The sequence below is a fragment of the Salvia hispanica genome, chromosome 2 (assembly GCF_023119035.1).
Source record: "Salvia hispanica cultivar TCC Black 2014 chromosome 2, UniMelb_Shisp_WGS_1.0, whole genome shotgun sequence".
Lineage (NCBI taxonomy): Eukaryota > Viridiplantae > Streptophyta > Magnoliopsida > Lamiales > Lamiaceae > Salvia > Salvia hispanica.
The window spans coordinates 34,590,419-34,601,544 of NC_062966.1; the positions used below are offsets into that span (position 1 = coordinate 34,590,419).

General features: G+C 38.3%; 2 protein-coding genes across 3 annotated transcripts; one reads left to right on the forward strand and one right to left on the reverse strand.

Annotated features, from left to right (window-relative positions):
• The first annotated feature begins 4,475 nt into the window (after positions 1-4,475).
• Positions 4,476-6,480, forward strand: LOC125207485 (ninja-family protein AFP3-like). The gene is made up of 2 exons (XM_048106855.1): positions 4,476-5,157; positions 5,992-6,480. The coding sequence occupies exons 1-2, from the start codon at positions 4,701-4,703 to the stop codon at positions 6,342-6,344; spliced, it is 810 nt and encodes a 269-aa protein (XP_047962812.1). The 5' UTR covers positions 4,476-4,700; the 3' UTR covers positions 6,345-6,480.
• Positions 6,481-6,861: 381 nt separating this feature from the next.
• On the reverse strand, positions 6,862-10,645 carry LOC125205592 (LRR receptor-like serine/threonine-protein kinase RPK2). Of its 2 annotated transcripts, XM_048104631.1 has the most exons (2): positions 10,149-10,645; positions 6,862-10,018 (listed from the first exon to the last, which is right to left on the reverse strand). In XM_048104631.1, exons 1-2 carry the CDS (start codon positions 10,391-10,393, stop codon positions 7,039-7,041), a joined length of 3,225 nt encoding a protein of 1,074 aa, XP_047960588.1. In that variant the 5' UTR covers positions 10,394-10,645; the 3' UTR covers positions 6,862-7,038. The 2 variants fall into 2 exon arrangements, with proteins under 2 accessions (XP_047960588.1, XP_047960587.1); XM_048104630.1 differs by having other exon boundaries at positions 6,862-10,645.
• Positions 10,646-11,126: the final 481 nt, after the last annotated feature.

Consider the following 11,126-nt stretch of genomic DNA (forward strand, 5'->3'; position numbering starts at 1 on the left):
TGTCCAATAATGGCTAAGAGATCTTTTGTTGTCTAAAAAGAGATACTAGTAGTCTATAAAAGAAATTACATAAACAAATTATAGGGACAGTAAATAAGCTACTCCACTTCCTTTATTAAATGAAACATATGTAAGAAAATGAGATTTATTAATTATATAAAGATGATTAAAATAAAAAAACATAGTAATAAAATAAAAAAGAAAAATTAAGAGAGAATACCAAAAAAGAAAGACTCGTGCTACTTATTTATCTTAGATATCGCGAAGTGACATATACTCTATGAATCAATTAAGAAGAGAAGGAGGAAGTAAAAGTATATAAAGATGAGATTTATTAATTATATAAAGATGATTAAAATAAAAAAACATAGTAATAAAATAAAAAAGAAAAATTAAGAGAGAATACCAAAAAAAAAGACTCGTGCTACTTATTTATCTTAGATATCGCGAAGTGATATATACTCTATGGATCAATTAAGAAGAGAAGGAGGAAGTAAAAGTATATAATGATTAATTATTCTATAATTAAATTAATTTTAAATTATAGGAAAGTTTTAATCGTGGTGCAAATCAAAATGTTTAATTATTTCTTTTTATTATAAATAAATGACCGATAATAACTCTTCAGTAATCTTACGACGACACTCGAGTCTTGACCAATATTAATTGAAGTAATAATATTATATAAACTAAACTTCTCTTTTCATTAAAAGTGACATTTTCATGTGAAAATTGAAATATTGCACTATCCAAAGTTACATTATATTTAGCACCATTCAATTTATTTTATTCTCTTTTTATTTAATAATTTAAAATTTAAAACACCATTCTTTTTCTTTTTTTACTACTTATTACAGTAGATAGTAAAATTTTGTGTGAAACAATAGAACTATTGGTATGCGAATAATGGAAAAATAATGATAAGATTCAATTTTATAGCGGGCAAGTCGCACGTGAAAGTCGCATGACGTAGTAATCTTGCTGTCGCGGTTTGGTTCCTCTACGCGTCGCCCTCACCAACTTGCATGGTCCTTAGCTGTCAGTCTTCACCAGAACATGACACGTGGTTCATTTCACCCAACAGCGCGACTTCAAAATTTTCATGGAGGGCCCACTTTAGATTTGGTGCATTGATTCTTTCTCCATTTGCCCTTCTATTTTATTCATTTTACATCTTCACCCCCCTTCCCCTATCCACTGCGCTTTATTGGTGCTTTTCAATTTCTTTAAATATTTTGGACCAATTACATGATTCTATTTGAATATGATTTGTAAGTTTCCCATTTATTGTGAGCTATTAACTCATATATGATTAACTAAATTAAGAGCTATTTAAACTCTCACTCGTGCCTACACAAATTACAAAATAGTGTCATACTAATGCATTGTCATACTAAAATTTGAATCTTAATCAATTCATGAATTATATATATGATTTTTTTTGTATTTATGTACCAATAACCTTTAAATTTGTACAAAAATTAGTAAGTAACATCGTATAGGGAAAAATTGATGGGAAAATCATAAATTTAGATCAAATACAAATTTTCCATTAATTAAATAATTGTTGAACATAAAGATTAATAAATAAAATTAAGAACCAAGAATAATACTAGTATAGAATAGTATTTTAGGATGTGACTGAAATAATAGAAAGCTGGGGGGAAGCCCTTATAATCAATTATGGCAACTTGCTTTGTATAGTCAAGATAATGTATCATTATTCTCAACAAACATATCCTAGCTTGCAAGTGGCTAGAAAAATAAAAGGTTAAATAAAAATACACACACAAAAGGTGGGGGGCAAGTTGCTTATGTTTATTGTTGAAGTCAAATTAATTTTTTGATCAATTGCTCTACGGCATAACTAATCAAGGTCACTAGGTAAACAACTTGCATAAAAATACTATTTTGCTTTGGTTTAAAATAATTAATCTGAAAGACAATACATGGTGTAGCGATCAATTGAGATCCCTAATACTAATTCACTCCATATTCAATGTCATGTTGTATTAATAATTAAATGTATAATATTTAAAATGCAATTGAATTCCAATTTTTTATGCAAATGTGAAATAGATCTGATTAACCTTAAAACCATCTAGTTGATTTTGAATGGATTTCATATTCTTTAAATTTCTAATATTTTATTATTAGAGTACAAATCGGATTTCATATATACTACCATCTAAGTAAAAGTTAACAATACTAATAATACATAGAATAAATCAATAAAACCAAAATGACATTATCAACCTCCAAAATTTGGCTGAAATAGTAAAGCACGTCTTAGATTACCAAATAACATCTGAAAATAAAATGAGAACAAAACATGAAAAGGTAACATTATAATAGCATTGCCACGTTAGACATTAATTGATAATAATACAATATTAATCTAGAACAATAAAGTATATGAAAGTGGTCATTCTATATCAGAAGATAACGTTGTCGAACTCAAATCCACCCCACTTGGGGTCTCAACTGGCTATATAATATTCACAAAATGAATTAAACAATTAAGCTAATATTGTACTTTACTTATCCCATTCAAAAGATACCCATTTTTTCATGTCTAAATTGTATGAATTATTTGAAACGTGATTTCTGATTTTTGTTTCACGTACAGTCATGTTCTTTTCTGACAACTTCTTATTGTAAAAAATTTATATGATAAATGGATCATTTGTCACATCATGTAAATCTCATTTTCACCAATCAAATATTTTGTATGCTTAGGATACCTTTGATGCATTATTAATTGAGAGTACACGCTTTTCTCTGTCTTTAATTTTGTATTAAAATCAAAATCAGATTAAATTATAACTTTATAGTTTAGGCGCAAACTGTGAATTGCCCATGAAGCTATATTTATACATTGTTAAAAAATATATCGAAATATATATACTCATCGATAAAGATACTACTTAAGTTTAAATATATAGTACTACATTATTATACTATAGTAGACATAATATCAATTAAAATATCACATAAATAAGATCATTATACCATTACATAAAGTGAAAAATATAGCACCACATAGGCATAGCACCTTATCATCATGCGGGAGTTACTTGCAAGTTGTCCATCAAGATACCGAGACAAAATAGAAGAATCACTACAATAAGTCAATAATATTGGGTATAGCATATTCAAGTTAGATTGAGATTATTTTTACAAAATATTCTACTATAAGAAGTGACTAGAAGTAGCATTTACATATTTATATTTTGTTAAAAAAGTAAAAAAAAAAAAAAGTATTAAGATTGTTTTAGTTTTTAATTACAATTCCGGGGATATTTTGAGGGATTTTTGCACCTTTTCCTTCGGCTTTTTCCAAATTTTCTAGTAAATTTTTATCAATTTTAGGTTAAAACCGCATGTTTTTGGAAGACAATTATGTTTCTAAAACCAAAATCAATCAAATTTCAGGTCGACAGTTGTAGTTAACTTTATACTACTCCCTCCGTCCGCCATTAGGAATTCTATTTATGGCGGGTACGGATTTTAAAAAATGTTAAGAGAAATGGGTGGAAGAAAGTTAGTGGAAAAATGATCCCATATATATATATATATATATATATATTAGTTTTAAATGAAATGTAAGTGGAATGAGTTAGTGGAAGATGAGACCCTTTTACCATTTATGGTAAAAGTGAACCGAGATTCTTATTCGCGGACGGACTAAAATGGAAAAACAGGATTTCTATTCGCGGACAAAGGGAGTACTATGTTGTTAAGTAAATAAAAAAACTTTTGATCCAAGTTAATGTAGTTTTAATTTTATATTAACATTCTGAGGAATGTCTTTGTGTCAAGAGCGCAACCTATTATATTTCTAAAAAAGTTGGAATTGTAACCAACAAAAAAAAAAATATGACTCATCCAAAATTATCGATTTTTAGGGATTTTTGCCACTTTTTCCTAGATTATCCACGGCTTTTCAACCCTTTTACGGATTTTCCAATTTTTTGGTTTGAATCCATAATTAATCGCAAGTTACAGCCTCAAAAATATTGAAATCGTAATGAATCATTATGGGAATTCCAATTCAACTCTTGAAAGACATCCATACGATTCAAAGCTTCAAACACAAAACACATAATCCAATTCAATACCCAATAAGAAATTTTAGTACTACCTAGCATATTTTATTTTCGATTAGTCGTACAAACAACATTTTTTATTATTTAAACAGTACAAATTCAACAATAATAATCTAATAGGCAATTTGCATGTAAACATAACCAATTAGTTTGAAATTACGTTCTTAAAAAATGGGATTTTGTACATGAGTTGGATTTTGCCAGCAAGCGTGTCGAATATCGCGATATATTCGGCAGAAATTGATTAAAAAAGAAAAAGAAAGAGCAGGCAATCCCTCCTCCTGTCAACACGTGTCACTCTCCCGACCCCCTCACGTTTCTCCACCAACACCCTTTTCGTCTTTTCACTCTTCCCCATGACTCCTCAAATCCCCTCTCCTCATGCCTTCCTTCCTCTCCGTTTCTCTTTCTCCTCTGCAACTAACGCCCAAATCCACGTCAACGGCTACTAGAATCCGCGGCTTAAACTAAATTAAACAACTCCACTTTTCTTTTCATTCAGATTTAACGCGAAATTTTCCATTTTTTCCTTGATTTTTTGCGAACCCAATTGAGCTCAGCTAGCTCCGGCGAGTGGGCCCCATTTCTTCGATGGATTGCGGTGATGGGAAGCGGGAAAGGTTGAGTCTTTGCGGCGGAAACAGCGGAATTGCTATGAATCGAGACGGGGAAGAGGAGGAAGAGGAGGAATTGGAGCTGAGCTTGGGGCTGTCGATGAATGGGAGATTCGGGGTGGACCCAATGCGGAAGAGGCTGAAGCGGTCGTCTTCGATTTCGAATTTGGCGTTCGACGAGGGGCGCGTGGAGGCGTGCGTGCCGCTGGCGAGGACGCGGTCGCTGCCGGCGGAGGTGGAGGAGGAGTGGCGGAGGCGGAAGGAGTTCCAGTCGATGAGGCGGATGGCAGCGAGGAAGAAGAGGATGGAGAAGCTGAGGAATGTCAGAGTGCAGCAAAAGGAGATTAGTAGTAGTAATGGGTATGAAATCTCATCCTCTCAAGGCTCCATTGGATCACAGGGCTCTTCTGGGATTTCCGATCTTGATTTTGAGGGTAATTAATCATCTTTAATCCTTCCTAATTATTGTCTTATTTGAGAAATTGGATTGATGATATATTCTGTTGATAAAGTTATGTTCTTGATTATGAATCTGTGTTGGTTCTGTTTTCCTTTTTGGAAAGATAAAGAGTATTGTTTAGTGTTTTGTCTTGGTGAGTTGGGATGGATGGCTTGTCTCTACATAGAGTTGTTGATGGTGGAGTTGATTGTTGTGTTGTAGTATGATGGAGCTTTTGTTGATGCATAGGTTGAGCTCATAGTGGATGGTTAGATTCATAAATAGTATGCAAGTTGTTGTTGTGGTGGAGTTGGTTGGTTGGTTGTGCAAGTGTTATGGATATGTAGGTATTTATCTTGATGTGTATAGCTTATCATATTAGATTGTCCATTCATATCCCCTCTCACTCTCACATTATATCCATCTCTATGCATTCATTGACACTTAGGGTCCGTTTGCTAGAGTCGATAACGAGTTATCTTATCCAAATTTACCTAAATTGTGTGTTCTTATCGATCTCCCTACCAGACGGCCCCTTAAGATTGCGAGATCAATAGCTTTGAGTTGATGCACATGATGGCAAAATCAGATTTCTTCTTTGTTCATGAGTTCTTGAAAGAGAGGCATTGATTTCACACAAGATGGTTTTTGCCATATTTGGAAAGCCTACTTCAGTATTGAAAGCTTTTTTCCTCATTTTCTGAAACGGTGTCTAGTGATTGTTTCTTGTCAATTTAGATTATGTAATGCATACATAGAAAGTAAAGGGTATCTAAATTTAATACCATGGTTTCATTTTGGAGCTAAATATGAACTTCTCTTGTCACAGGAGGGACCCAAAAGGCCGACGTCCCACCCCCTACGAGCCGGCCATCACAAGACCAGAGCGAGCAGGAACCGCCAACCCGGGCAGCGTCCAATAGGGACGCCAAGCCACCGAACCCTCCTCCTAGCAAGAACCCGATGTGTGAAATGCCTTACGTCTCCACCAAGGGAGATGGACCCAACGGCCACAAGATAGAGGGATTCTTGTACAGATATAAGAAAGGCGAGGAAGTTAGGATAGTGTGCGTTTGCCACGGCATGTTCCTCACCCCGGCTGAATTCATTAAGCACGGTGGTGGGGGCGACGTCGAGCACCCCTTGAAGCACATCGTAGTTAACCCTTTCCCTCTCTTGTAACGCGAAGGCTTAGTTCCGGCGTTGAGTGTTGTTTTCTCCCCTCTCTTGATGAGTAGAGCTGATGAAGAACGATCAATGCTTTGTAATTCGATGACATTGTATGCTACTTCTTCTTTCCAAATTCCTACCTTTTTAATTTGTTTTGTAAGATTTTTTATTTTCGGTTTGATTTTAAATATGTATTTGATCATTTTTGTGGCCTAAGATACAGTATCGTCTTTTCAAATAAAGAGTCCATAAAACTTAACTTTACTGTAAAACACAAAATTAAAACATGGGAGATCAATTTGTAGATAATATATGGACATCATTTCTATTTTTAGTTCTTTTTAAAAAAGTGACCTAAAACATTCTAAAAATGACCTTTATATTTTAAAAAATCCAAATTTTCTAAAAATGAACTAAAAAGATTACGTTATCTACAAATGACGATTCTTCATTTTCAAAACGTAATAAGATGTGGTTCAGTTTTTGATCATAATCCTTTAGAATTTATAAAATGAGATAAAAGTCTACATACCGAAAATAACATTTTTTAAAATTAGGGCAAAACTACTCTACAATTTACAGTTTATCTACAATTTCAACACTAACAACACCTCAAAAAAAGCAAAAGAAAAATAAATAAAAAGATCACACTTATATCCTGTAATGTGCAGCCTCTACAAATATGGTGTGTGTTCACCTTTCACCTCTAACAAGATGGTGGTTGAAGCTGTTTCAACCGCCGCACCACCTGCTTCATCGTCGGCCGGTTTGACAGCGTCTCAACCGTACACACCACGGCCAAGTGGAGGATTTCGACCAGATCGTCGTGTGGGCCCACGTCCCACAAACCGGCCGTGAACAGCTCCTTGGCCCGGCCTTGCCGCAAGAGCATGCACGCCCAAGCAACGATGTTGAACCCGTTCCCGTAGGAAGAGAACGATGGATCGAGCGCCTTCTTGTCGGAAATCAGCTCGAGCAGCACAACCCCGTAGCTGTAGACGTCGGCCTTGTCAGAGACGCGGCAAGTCATGGCATACTCGGGCGCAACGTAGCCAAACGTCCCGGCCACGCCGGTCGTGGCGTGCGTCTCCGAAGTCCCGAGCAGCCGAGCAAGCCCGAAGTCGGAGAGGTACGCGTTGTGGTCCTGATCCAGCAAGATGTTGCTAGGCTTCACGTCGCGGTGGAGGACGCGGGGCACGCACTGGTCGTGCAGGTAGGCGAGCGCGTGCGCGACGTCGAGGGCGATCTTGTGCAGCACCCTCCAATCAACGGCTCTACTGGACCTCTCCTGGATGAACTTCTCTAGGTTGCCACCGGGCAGATAGTTGTATATAAGAAACATCTCGGTCTCGCTCGCGTGATACCCGATCAACGTGACAAGGTTACGGTGGCGGAGCCGAGCTAGGGTTTTGATCTCCGCGTCAAACTGCTGGATGCCTTGAAAACGCCCAATGGCGAGCCGTTTGATGGCCACTAGGACACCGGGAGCGATCTCCGCTTTGAATGTTGCCCCGAATCCACCATTGCCGATGCAGTTGTTCGCGTTGAATCCCCCCGTGCCATGGACCACGTTCTCGTACGTCAGAGGCACTGCTATTTTGTTGAAGACGATTACTTCCTTCCGAACAGTTCCACTCACTCTGGACCTCGGCTTGCATTTTCTCGTGTAAAAGAAAAGTACAACCAGAGCAATCAGCACCGATACAATGGCTGTCGCCGATGTTATGGAGGCAATTTCGACAGAACGGAGGGAACCCTTCCCTCGTTTCCGGCCTGGAGATGCAGGAGAAATCGTGCCGTCATCTCCTGTGCCCCCTCGTTGAGCAGATGGTGAGGGAGAACAACGTAGAGAAGGATTCCCGACAAAGCTATCACATTTGATCACATTATTGAGCAGAGGCAGTGGCCCGGACAAATCGTTGAATGACACATTGAACGCTGATAGGGTAGATACGCTTGCAATACCGAGGGGGATCGGCCCGGATAGCCTATTATTATTGAGGAGAAGGACTGTCAAGTTTCTCAGCTTCACAAGCACATTGGGAATTCCACCGGATAACACATTCGATGATAGATCAAGAACTTCAAGATACTGCAGCTGCCCCAAGCTTGGAGGTATGGAACCATCAAGCTTATTTCCAGACAACGAAAGAAATCTGAGATCTTTTATCCGGCCAAGAGTGCCAGGAACCGAACCTTGCAACAGATTCCGACTTACATCAAGAGCGCGCAATGAAACCATGTCTCCAATGTTGGGAGGCAGACTTCCAGTAATCTGATTACTGGAAACATCCAAGACTGTTAGTGTTTTGCACAGCGCGGCGATATCTGTTGGAACTTGACCAAACAACCTGTTATTTGTGACATTAACGATTACACCTCCAGCAAGATCACACTTCTCGGAGAAAGCTCCAAGAAAGCTTCCAGTAAGATTGTTTCCGCCAGCAAGAAATGCATAAGCTGTTTGCTTCCCTAATCTCGAAGATGAAACGGGCATTGCCTGCAGGGGGCCATTAAGGTTGTTAGAACCAAAGTTGTGCATAACCAAGAGACTCGCACCAATCCTATTCACAGGCAAAGCAGTTTCGATCTGATTTCTGTATCCAAAATATGTTACATATGCCAATGAAGGATCATATGCATCGAAAGCATCCACATTTACGGATTGAATAGGAGGACATTCTTCGTACTCAAATTCGGGGATAGGACCCGACAGTGAATTCCCACTGATATCAAAGAGAGTCATACAAGGAACGGGAAGTTTGTCGTTGATCCCTCCACTAAATTTGTTCAAACTCAGGTCAAGAAAATGAAGCTTCTTGCAGTTGCTAAGCCCGTCTGAGATTTCTCCAGAGAAAAAGTTATTAGGCAAACTCAACAGCTCCAAATTGCTGCAGGAGCCCCAATTAGCAGGGAAATCTCCTCGCAGAATTGCTCGAGGAGCCCAAAGCATCCGCAAATTCGAGAGGCTAGTAACCTCTACCGGGATTGAACCTTCGTAAAAATTGTAGTCATCGGTAGTATACACCAACTTATCCGATGAATAACCACCCCCTAAGCTCGAAACATTTGGAAGAGGATCCCATAGGTTCGACAACACAAGGATAGACAGCTTCGTACAGTTACCAAGTTCCTTCGGTATAGCACCACTAAAACTGTTCCTCGAGATGTCAAGCACTTCAAGCTCACTCAACTGACCAAGCTGACTTGGAATCTCATCCTCCAACAGGTTAGAGTACAGAAGCAGCGTCTTCAACCCCGGACAGTTCCCAATCGTCTTTGGAATACCATCAGTCAAATAATTCCCCGAAAGATCCAAATGCTCAAGCTTCCCACAATTGTCTCCTATCTCAACTGGTATCGATCCAGTGAGCAGATTGTATGACAAGTAAAGCCCCCTCAAATCCCTAAACTCACCAATAAACTTCGGAATCGACCCATTAACTTGATTCCCAGCTAGATTTACAATCTGGAGCCCCAAACAATTGGACAACGAGCTCGGTATACCACCATTGATCTGATTGAACCCCAAGTTAAGAACCCTCAAGCTCCTCAACCCACTGAACTGGCTAGGCAACGAGCCCGAGATCAAGTTCCCTTCGAGGTCAAGAACCTCGAGCTTCTCCAAACCCCAAATCTCCACAGGAATCTCACCACTCAATTCATTAAAAGGCAGTGACAAAATCCTGAGTTCACTAAGCTTAGCAACAGCAGCAGACAATTTACCCAAGATTTGAACTTTACCCAAACAAGGCCTCCTAATTCCAAAACCATACAGTGGGAATCGAGCAATTTTAGCACAAGAGAGAGAATTACCTCCGCCGGTAACGTTCAACGCCACGACCCGAGAGCCCGAATCGCAGGAGAGCCCGGCCCACGAGCAGTGATCCGGGCTCTGCGGATTCCAGCTGCTCAGCAGTCCGTGAGGGTCCGAAAGCGACGCCTTCAGCTCCAAGAGGGCCGATTTGTCCGAATCGGAGGCGGAAACGGCGTCGTACCGAGCTGAAAACAGAGCAAGAGCGAAAATCAAGAGGTTCAACGGGGAACGGAGATGGCGCCATTTCGCCGCAGGAGGAGAAGGACCCATTACTGAGGGCCGAAAAGGGTGCTCGAAAAGCCCGAGTTCAGCCCGGACCCCTTGCTGTAGCCCTCTTTCAAGAACGAGTGTCGAAGCTCAAACCCTAATTCACAGGTAGCTTTTCCGTAGATGTAAATGGAATCTAGAGAGGGAGGGAGACGAACAGTAGGCTGGTTTTCTTTGTGGAATAAACGGTTTGGTGTTCACATTTTGTCTGAGCATTGAATTCAATGTTTGTGATTTTTAACATTATAAAATTCCACAAAATTTTGGTCTTAAAGATTGACTGGTGAGACTACAAGTAGGACTGCTGATTACTCCACCTCATCAATCTACTTCAATTCTACTTTCATTATTCTATTTATTTATTATTCTTTTCCTATTTTAATTAAAATAAAACTTCTTGGGAGGTTGAAACGTCATTACTATATGGCCTATAATAGAATCTCTTTGTTCCAAAAGATTACGACATGATAAATAATTGGACAAGATAAATAATTGCATTTTTAGGTGTGTTATGCTAAAGATGAAATATTGTTCTTTCAACAAATAAGTGGATTAAATGAATCTGCTAATATTATTATTCGACGAGATTGAAGTATTGATTTGAACTCCTTGATCATTGTATTCTTTTTTTTTTATAAATAATAGGTGTATTCTCTTCATCCTAAAGAAATGACCTTTTTTTGCAATATTTAATTTTTATGTTAAAGTGA

Coding starts and splice junctions, on each gene's coding strand:
- LOC125207485 (XM_048106855.1), top strand. CDS start 4,701: ATGGATTGCGGTGATGGGAAGCGGGAAAGGTTGAGTCTTTGCGGCGGA. Junction 5,158..5,991: donor TTCCGATCTTGATTTTGAGG/GTAATTAATCAT, acceptor CTCTTGTCACAG/GAGGGACCCAAAAGGCCGAC.
- LOC125205592 (XM_048104630.1), bottom strand. CDS start 10,419: ATGGGTCCTTCTCCTCCTGCGGCGAAATGGCGCCATCTCCGTTCCCCG.